Genomic DNA, 10,353 nt, shown 5'->3' with positions numbered 1-10,353 from the left:
GGTGGCTGGCCATCCAGACAACGTGGCCGGTCCAGTGGAGTCGATGGAGGAGCACCACTGCTTCAATGCTGGTGGTCTTTGCTTCTTCCACCACATTGACATTTGTCTGCTTGTCTTCCCAAGAGATTTGCAGGATTTTCCAGAGGCAGCGCTGATGGCAATCGTTCCAGGAGTTGCATGTGACGTCTGTAGACAGTCCATGTCTCATAGAATCATAGAATCAAAGAGTTGGAAGAGATCTCCTGGGCCATCCAGTCCAACCCCCTGCCAAGAAGCAGGAATATTGCATTCAAGCACCCCTGACAGATGGCCATCCAGCCTCTGCTTAAAAGCTTCCAAAGAAGGAGCCTCCACCACACTCCGGGGCAGAGAGTTCCACTGCTGAACGGCTCTCACAGTCAGGAAGTTCTTCCTAATGTTCAGATGGAATCTCCTCTCTTGTAGTTTGAAGCCATTGTTCCGCGTCCTAGTCTCCAAGGAAGCAGAAAACAAGCTTGCTCCCTCCTCCTCCCTGTGGCTTCCTCTCACATATTTATACATGGTTATCATATCTCCTCTCAACATTCTGTTTTCCATTCTTGAGTTCGGAGTAGAGCAACTGCTTTGGAAGGCGGTGGTTGGCCATCCAGACAACGTGGCCGGTCCAGCGGAGTCGATGGCGGAGGACCACTGCTTCAATGCTGATGGTCTTTGCTTCTTCCACCACAGTGACGTTTGTCCACTTGTCTTCCCAAGAGATTTGCAGGATTTTCCAGAGGCAGCGCTGATGGAATCGTTCCAGGAGTTGCATGTGACGTCTGTAGACAGTCCACGTTTTGCAGGCATAGAGCAGGGTTGGGAGGGGAATAGGTTTATAAACAAACCCCTTGGTCTCCCTACGGATGTTCCAGTCCTCAAACACTCTGCTTCATTTGGAAAAAAGCTGCACTCGCAGAGTTCAGGCGGTGTTGTAATTCAGTCTCAATGTTGACGACTGTAGACAGTCCACGTCTCACAGGCGTATAGCAGGGCAATAGGGCGAGGGGCACTGGGAACCCCTGCCAAATAGCAGGGAGACAGAGAGGAGAGAGCTCACCTGAAGGGCTGCAAATGCGTCAATATTGTTTACACTCGTTGAGTTTGGAATTGAGAGGAAATGCGCCCCTATCTTTTTGCTTACTGGGGACACAAAGAGGTCTACCTGCAGCCCACCTCAGTGGAGTGCTTTCAGGTGGGAGACATTGCACAATCCATAGTGAGTGTCCCTTGCACATGCTCTGCCAAGACTGGAGAGCAGGCCACTCAATTGAACCCTTGACTGCTCATGGAAGCCTCCACAGCTATGACATTGGGGCAAAGCACAAGAGGGCCACTCACGTCCTCACCAAAAGCTGGCAAGAAGTGGAGAAGGTGGGATTCCTGGAGGCTTTCTCCTCTGATAAAGGCCCAACAAAGCGGTTGTCCAGGTTGTGATCTTGAGGGAATCACAGGTTGTTGTTCATTCGTTCAGTCGTTTCTGACTTTTCGTGACCTCATGGACTAGCCCACACCAGACCTCCCTGTCGGCCGTCACCACCCCCAGCTCCTTCAAGGTCAGTCCAGTCACTTCAAGGATGCCATCCATCCATCTTGCCCTTAATATGTCATCTAAGGCATATGACAGTTGTTCATTCGTTTAGTCGCTTCTGACTCTTCGTGAAATTATGGACTACCCACGCCAGAGCTCCCTGTCGGATGTCACCACCCCCAGCTCCTTCAAGGTCAATCCAGTCCCTTCAAGGATGTCACCCATCCATCTTGCCGTTAACATGCCATCTAAGGCATATGACAGAATAGTTGTTCATTCATTCAGTCATTTCCGACTTTTTGTGACCTCATGGACCAGCCCACGCCAGAGCTCCCTGTCGGCCATGACCACCCCCAGCTCCTTCAAAGTCAATCCAATCACTTCAAGGATGCCATCCATCCATCTTGCCCTTAATATGGCATCTACGGCATGTGACAGAGTTGAGGTCCATTCGTTCAGTCGATTCCGACTCTTTGTGACCTCATGGACCAGCCCACGCCAGAGCTCCCTGTCGGCCATCACCACCCCCAGCTCCTTCAAGGTCAATCCAGTCACTTCAAGGATGCCATCCATCCATCTTGCCCTTAATATGCCATCTAAGGCATATGACAGAGTTGTTCATTCATTCAGTCGCTTCTGACTCGTGACCTCATGGACCAGCCCACGCCAGAGCTCCCTGTCAGCCGTCACCACCTCCAGTTCCTTCAAGGTCAACCCAGTCACTTCAAGGATGCCATCCATCCACCTTGTATCCCTGGTTGGCCCCTCTTCCTTTTTCCTTTCATTTTCCCCAGAATTATTGTCTTCTCTAAGCTTTCCTTTCTTCTCATGATGTGGCCAAAGTACTTCAAATTTGTTTCTAGTCTCCTTCCCTCCAGTGAGCAGTCGGGCTTTCTTTCCTGAAGTATGGACTGGTTGGATCTTCTCGCAGTCCAAGGCACTCTCAGCACTTTCCTCCAGCAACACAGCTCAAAAGCACCTCTCTTCCTCCGCTCAGCCTTCCCTAAGAAGGTCCAGCTCTCACATCCGTAGTCGACTACAGGGAATACCATGGCTTGGAGTAGGCAATGGATCTTGGTTGCCAGTCTGATGTCTCTACTCTTTACTATTTTATCGAGACTGGACATTGCTCTCCTCCCAAGAAGGAAGCGTCTCCTGGTTTCCTGGCCACAGTCTGCGTCTGCACTCATCTTTGCCCCTAGAAATACAAACCCTGTCACGGCCTCCACGTTTTCTCCCTCTATTTCCCAGTTGTCAATCATTCTTGTTGCCATCTTGTTTTTTTTATGTTTAACTGCAACCCAGCTTTTGCCCTTTCTTCTTCCACCTTGATTAGAAGGCTCCTCAGCTCCTTCTCGCTTTTGGCCATCAAAGTGGTATCATCTGCATATCTAAGGTTGTTCACATTTCTTCCAGCAATGTTCACCCCAGCCTTGCATTCCTCAAGCCCCGCACATCTTTGCATGATGTGTTCTGCATACAAGTGGAATAGGTTGAGTGAGAATATACAACCCTGTCATACGCCTTTCCCAATCTTGAACCAGTCTGTTGTTCCATGGCCAGTTCGTACTGTTGCTCCTTGGTCCTGATACAGATTCCTCAGGAGAGAGACAAGGTGATTTGGTATGCCCAGACCACCAAGAACTTGCCACAATTTATGATGATCCACACAGTCAAAGGCTATCAAAGGTATGATCACAAAATACTCTTCAACAGATGGGAATGGCCATCCTTTTGGCTGTCCAGGTCAAAGATACCCCAAAAGACACTCCATTATTGTCTATTAGTGGTCTGGATTGTGGCGTAGCTGGTTAGGAATCACTACTGACCCAAAGGTCATGAGCTCAAAGCCAGCCCAGGTCGGAGTAAGCTCCCAACCATTTGTCTAGCCCACTGTCGACCTTTGCAGCCTGAAAGATCGTCACATCTGTCAAGTAGGAAATTTAGGTACCACTTTATGTGGGGAGGGTAATTTAATTTATAATGCCATAAAACTCTCCAGCAGCGTGTAAAAGAATGAGGAAGTACTCCATCAGTGTCATATGTGGACGGTGAAGCAACAGCTCCCCCGGTGGCTGGAATTCAAAAAGCATACCCTCATGAAGCTGGAAAGTTAAATAGCCTCTGTGTCTGTCAATATATGTTGTGTGTCTATGGCATTGAATGTTTGCCATTATATAAGTGTTGTGGCTGAGCTAGTTTCTGACTATGAGGATGATGGGATTCAGATTTCTGTTGGGTTTCAGCTTCCTGGCTCTTTGTCTGTGCCTCAAATCTCTGAGCCTGCTTCCGAGGCTCTCACAGACAGTGCAGTGTCAACACAGCTGTTTTCACCAGAAAGGAATTTTAACAAAGGGTATAGCGAGCAGGTGCCTTCCCACGATGATACCGAAAGTGTAGATAAGGATTTGACCCGAGAAGCTCACCTTGATCTCCGGGTCAGGCGGAATTCGCGTCTGGCAAGCAGACGGGAGGCTAGCTCAGTGCGAGGTCATCGCAATGCTTTTATGATGCTGAGAGCCTAATGTTTTGATGTTAGAAAGGTATTTAGGCCTCCTGGAAACTCTGTGAAAGCGTCAGTTCAATGTAGCTTATTAACCTGAAAGCTTCATGGAATAACCTTAGCCTGGAAAGCAGTACGCTTGGGACTTCTTGCATGGTGATCCTTGGGGCAAATGTTTCCTTGCTTGTAGCTGGGATTCTGGTTTGAACTTTGCCAATAGGATTATGTCTCCTGCTTTTACCTGAAGATCTTTGGAACTATATTCTGCATTTAACCTTAATCTCTGGGACTTTGCAATGCTTATTCTTTATTTTGACTTGGATTTTTTCCTCAATAAACTGTAAAACTACAGCTCTTGTGTGGTGGTGTTTGGAAGCAAAGTGAAGCTTACTCTGAGTTGCAACAATATGTGCATTGTGATCCTCCCTGAGTCCCCTTCGGGGTGAGGAGGGCGGAATTAAATCACGAGTCTGACAAACACTCCCCCCTCGGAAGGCGGAGGGACACAGGCCACGCGATGGAGACAGAGAGAGAGAGACAGCTTCTTTTATACATATTGCAACGAATTCTCCAGAAAAACATTCATTCCAAATAAATTAAAAAGGTCCATATGTCCTGGGTGGGGGAGGGGGTAGTTTTAAAAAGTCGCCCGCGGGCAGCCGGGCGCTCCCGTCCTCCCTCATTAGTGCAGGCCTGGTGGCGCCAAGCCGAAGGGAGAGGAGGGAGGGACGGAGGAAGGGACGGAGTATTTTTGGGAAGGGGGGTGTTTCCAGTCGAGGGCCCCCCACCCCTGCCTGCCCCGAGGGGGGAGTGTTTGGTGTGTGTGTGTGGGGCAGACGGTCAGCCGGTCACTCCTCGGGGGGCTCCAGGAGGAAGGGGGAGGTGACGGCGTGGGCCTGGGCGATGGCCGCCAGCTCCTTGAGGAACTCGCTGAAGATGACGGCGCAGTAGACGGCATTCTTGACCCGCAGGGCCTCGCTCTGCTTCTCGGCCGAGCTGCGGAAGAGGGAGGCCCCTCCCGAGGAGAAGGCCTGCAGGACCGGACCCCCCTCCCGCATGTGCTGCAGGGCCAGCTGGGCCGCCTGCCGGGCACGCGTCGGGCTGTTGGTGTGACGCAGGATCAGCTCCCCCAGCGAGGGCTTCCGGCTCTTCACTGCGGGACACCAGGGAAGGAGAGAAAGGAAGACAGCATTAGGGCAGGGGGCAAGGCCGAACTGGACGAGGCCACAAGGGCCTTCCAGTTGAGCCCCCTTCTCCCCAGCAGGAAGACACCGTCCGATCCCTCCCAATAGATGGCCACCCAGCCTCTGCTGAGAAACATCCCAATTAGAAAGAATGCTCCACTGGACTTCCATGCAGTGGAAGGTGCAACAGAGAGGAAGCAAACAAGGACATCTAATCACCTCTCAACAAAAGATTGCCCCAGGTGACAAACAAACCTGGGCTACCAAACAGCAAGATATTCACCAAAAAATTCCCACTTACTGTACATGGATGATCTAAAACTTTACGAAAAATCAGAAACTGAAATCATCTCCAGCTGCCTTGAAAGGGTGAGTCGGGGTCCAAATGGCCCCCCTCAGACATGGCCATGGGCAATAGCAACACCTTGCCTACTCCAGCCAGGGCAGGTGACGAGCAGTCCCTATGAGCACCTGGCAGGTTGGAAGCCCACCTTGCACAGATAGGGTCCAACCCGGTTGGCCCTTGCAGTGACCATGCCAACTAGATCTAAGGAAGTAATGCTACCCCTCTATTCTGCTTTGGTTAGACCACATCTGGAATATTGTGTCCAATTCTGGGCACCACAATTCAAGAGAGAGATTGACAAGCTGGAATGTGTCCAGAGGAGGGCGACTCAAATGATCAAGGGTCTGGAGAACAAGCCCTGTGAGGAGCGGCTTAGGGAACTTGGCATGTTTAGCCTGAAGAAGAGAAGGCTGAGAGGAGATATGATAGCCATGTATAAATATGTGAGAGGAAGCCACAGGGAGGAGGAGGGAGCAAGCTTGTTTTCTGCTTCCCTGGAGACTAGGATGCAAGGGAACAATGGCTTCAAACTATAAGAGAGGAGATTCCATCTGAACATGAGGAAGAACTTCCTGACTGTGAGAGCCGTTCAGCAGTGGAACTCTCTGCCCCGGAGTGTGGTGGAGGCTCCTTCTTTGGAAGCTTTTAAGCAGAGGCTGGATGGCCATCTGTCAGGGGTGATTTGAATGCAATATTCCTGCTTCTTGGCAGAATGGGGTTGGACTGGATGATAGCCCATGAGGTCTCTTCCAACTCTTTGATTCTATGATTCCCAATCCTTCCAAGGAAACCCAGGGTGAAACTTGTTGATACTTTATATAATATATTGTATATACATATAATATTTATAATATTATAATGTAATGCAATATAATACTAATAATAATATATTATAATTATATATTTATATTCCATGTAATATTACTAATAATATTACAACATAATGGTATAATATAATATATTGTATCTACATGTAATATTTATAATATTATAATGTAATGCAATATACTAATAATAATGTGATATCATAATTATATATTTATATTCCATGTAATATTACTAATAATATTACAATATAATGGTATAATATAATATATTGTATCTACATGTAATATTTACTGTATATACTCGAGTATAAGCCTAGTTTTTCAGCTCTTTTTTTAGGTTGAAAAAGCTCCCCTCGATTTATCGAGATTATTTATTATTTTATTCTGTTATTAGTATTATTTTATTACCTTTATCATTTTACTCTATTTATTATTATTATTATTGTTGTTGTTGTTGTTTTGTTGTTGTTGTTGTTGTTGTTGCATTTATTATTTTTCTCTATTATTGTTTACATTACATTTATTATTTTTCTCTATTTTTAATTATTATTATACTTACATATATTATTTTACTCTCCTCATTATTATGGGAAGGATAGGTGAGAACATTTACATGGAAGAAGGTGAGAATCATGGTTTAATCAGAGCTGGGGTGAGAAGAGCAGCATAGAAATGTCGTAAATAAATAAACTCTTAGAATGAGCGCCAATTTCCAGTGACACTGGGAACACAACTTTCCCACTGGGGGAGCCCCTGTCCTGGCCAACACTCACTGGGGAACCATCCTCTTGACCCTCTTCCCCACTTGGCTCTCTGTGAGAATGCTCCACTGAGGCCCACTGAATGCCACCCGGAGGGAAGAAGAAGACCTCCCGGGACACGTTCCTGACCCCAAAACCCAAGGGGACAGGGGGCACGGGCCCCGCCTTGCTCCCTCACCGAGGGTCTCCGACCGGCGCAAGGAGGGGACGGCATTCTGGGCGTCGGACCAGTCCAGCTTGCCCCGGGCAATCAGGTACTTCTTGGCTTTGAAGAGGAGGCCCGGGAAGTCCTCCTGGCTGGCAGCAAAGCTCTCAATCTTGTTCTTGACGGAGCCCAAAACCTACAAAAGGAGGAGGAGGAGGAGGAGAAAGGAGAAGGAGGAGGAGGAGAAGAGGACATGAAGCAGGAGGAGGAGAAGTAGGAGGAAGAGGAGAAGGAGGAGGAGGAAAAGGAGGAAGAGGAGGAGAAAGAGGACAAGAAGCAGGAAGAGGAAAAGCAGGAGGAAGAGGAGAAGGAGGAGGAGGAGAAAGTGTTAATGGTTTGAAAGTGTTATTTCCTGTTTCATTGGGTGGTCTTTGTTTTGAAAGTAATTGTTTTATTCCGGAAGCAGGGAAAAGCAAGCAGAGGGAATTCCTTCCTGCTCTGGTTTAAAACTGGCTTCTCTGGCTTGAGCCAAGGCCAGGAAATTCCTTCTTTCTCTGGTTTAAAACTGGCTTCTCTGGCTTGAGCCAAGGCCAGGAAATTCCTTCTTTCTCTGGTTTAAAACTGGCTTCTCTGGCTTTAAAATTGGCTTCTCTGGCTTGAGCCGAGGCCAGGAAATTCCTTCCTTCTCTGGTTTAAAACTGGCTTCTCTGGCTTTAAAATTGGCTTCTCTGGCTTGAGCCGAGGCCAGGAAATTCCTTCCTTCTCTAGTTTAAAACTGGCTTCTCTGGCTTGAGCCAAGGCCAGGAAATTCCTTCTTTGGTTCAAAACTGGCTTCTCTGGCTTCAGCCGAGGCCAGGAAATTCCTTCCTTCTCTGGTTTCAAACTGGCTTCTCTGGCTTGGACCAAGGCCAGGAAATTCCTTCCTTTTCTGGTTTAAAACTGGCTTCTCTTGCTTTTAAACTGGCTTCTCTGGCTTCAGCTGAGGCCAGGAAATTCCTTCCTTCTCTGGTTTAAAACTGGCTTCTCTGGCTTCAGCCGAGGCCAGGAAATTTCTTCCTTCTCTGGTTTAAAACTGGCTTCTCTGGCTTGAGCTGAGGCCAGGAAATTCCTTCCTTCTCTGGTTTAAGACTGGCTTCTCTGGCTTGAGCCGGGGCCAGGAAATTCCTTCCTTCTCTGGTTTAAAACTGGCTTCTCTGGCTTGAGCCAAGGCCAGGAAATTCCTTCCTTCTCTGGTTTAAAACTGGCTTCTCTGGCTTGAGCCGAAACCAGGAGAATCCTTCCTTCTCTGGTTTAAAACTGGCTTCTCTGGCTTGAGGCGGGGCCAGGAAATTCCTTCCTTCTCTGGTTTAAAACTGGCTTCTCTGGCTTGAGCTGAGGCCAGGAAATTCTTTCCTTCTCTGGTTTAAAACTGGCTTCTCTGGCTTGAGCCAAGGCCAGGAAATTCCTTCCTTCTCTGGTTTAAAACTGGCTTCTCTGGCTTGAGCTGAGGCCAGGAAATTCCTTCCTTCTCTGGTTTAAAACTGGCTTCTCTGGCTTGAGCCGGGGCCAGGAAATTCCTTCCTTCTCTGGTTTAAAACTGGCTTCTCTGGCTTGAGCCGGGGCCAGGAAATTCCTTCCTTCTCTGGTTTAAAACTGGCTTCTCTGGCTTGAGCTGAGGCCAGGAAATTCCTTCCTTCTCTGGTTTAAAACTGGCTTCTCTGGCTTGAGCCGGGGCCAGGAAATTCCTTCCTTCTCTGGTTCAAAACTGGCTTCTCTGGCTTGAGCTGAGGCCAGGAAATTCCTTCCTTCTCTGGTTTAAAACTGGCTTCTCTGGCTTGAGCCGGGGCCAGGAAATTCCTTCCTTCTCTGGTTTAAAACTGGCTTCTCTGGCTTGAGCCGAGGCCAGGAAATTCCTTCCTTCTGTGGTTTAAAACTGGCTTCTCTGGCTTGAGCCATGGCCAGGAAATTCCTTCCTTCTCTGGTTTAAAACTGGCTTCTCTTGCTTTTAAACTGGCTTCTCTGGCTTCAGCCGAGGCCAGGAAAATCCTTCCTTCTCTGGTTTCAAACTGGCTTCTCTGGCTTGGACCAAGGCCAGGAAATTCCTTCCTTTTCTGGTTTAAAACTGGCTTCTCTTGCTTTTAAACTGGCTTCTCTGGCTTCAGCTGAGGCCAGGAAATTCCTTCCTTCTGTGGTTTAAAACTGGCTTCTCTGGCTTGGGCCAAGGCCAGGAAATTCCTTCCTTCTCTGGTTTAAAACTGGCTTCTCTGGCTTCAGCCGAGGCCAGGAAATTTCTTCCTTCTCTGGTTTAAAACTGGCTTCTCTGGCTTGAGCCGAGGCCAGGAAATTCCTTCCTTCTCTGATTTCAAACTGGCTTCTCTGGCTTTAAAATTGGCTTCTCTGGCTTGAGCCGAGATCAGGAAATTCCTTCCTTCTCTGGTTTAAAACTGGCTTCTCTAGCTTGAGTCGGAACAAAAATGGCAGAAAAAGCTTCGGAAGAGCAAAGGGACTTCCGGTTTTTAAAAAAGCTTCGATATCAAGTCAAAAATGTAATTTTAACAAAATTATTACGAGCAACAAGCTATCCGACGCGACTCTATCCATGCCTATAAACTAGCTAACTGCTCCTTGTTGGGGACTTGAGACGTGGGCCCAGTGTGGGGTTGAATCCCAACACCTGAGACCAAGACTTTCTGCCAAGGGGAGGGAGATCAGCTCGTCTTAACTGGCGTCCAGCTACCTGGATGAGGGACTTGACACTGGGCTGGAAGACCATGTTGGTGTTGAGCAGGAAGGAGCGCAGGAGGGGCTGCGGGTAGGAGGCCATCTGGGAGAGGAGCCCCGTCAACAGGAAGTTCACGTACAGCGAGTTCTGCAGCATGTTCTCCAGCTTGGCCAGGAGCACCGCCACAAAGGGCCCTGCAGAGTGGGGAGGAGGAGGAAGTAGTAGGGGAGGGGGGAGGAGAATGGGGGTCAGCACACAGCAGCCAGGTCTCTATGCCCCTCCCCCCAAGACCCCAGTAGTCCTCCAGATGTTGGGGCAGGAATTCTGGGAGCTGAAGTCC

At 48.5% G+C, this 10,353-nt stretch overlaps 1 protein-coding gene across 1 annotated transcript in view; it reads right to left on the bottom strand.

The window, feature by feature from the left end:
- Window positions 1-4,579: 4,579 nt before the first annotated feature.
- The window catches only part of FHIP1B (FHF complex subunit HOOK interacting protein 1B), a 76,897-nt gene continuing 71,123 nt past the window's right edge, over window positions 4,580-10,353 (bottom strand). Inside the window, exons 10-12 of the mRNA XM_067466390.1 lie at window positions 10,029-10,207; window positions 7,346-7,508; window positions 4,580-5,202 (exon numbers count right to left, since the gene is read on the bottom strand). Of these exons, the coding sequence (XP_067322491.1) occupies window positions 4,898-5,202; window positions 7,346-7,508; window positions 10,029-10,207 (647 nt within the window). The 3' untranslated portion in view covers window positions 4,580-4,897. The remainder of the gene's footprint in view (window positions 5,203-7,345; window positions 7,509-10,028; window positions 10,208-10,353) is intronic.

The sequence above is a fragment of the Anolis sagrei genome, chromosome 3, assembly GCF_037176765.1.
Source record: "Anolis sagrei isolate rAnoSag1 chromosome 3, rAnoSag1.mat, whole genome shotgun sequence".
In the NCBI taxonomy this organism is placed as follows: Eukaryota; Metazoa; Chordata; class Lepidosauria; order Squamata; family Dactyloidae; genus Anolis; species Anolis sagrei.
Note: the sequence above shows the minus strand (reverse complement) of the source record. Positions and strands in the feature narration are given on the sequence as shown.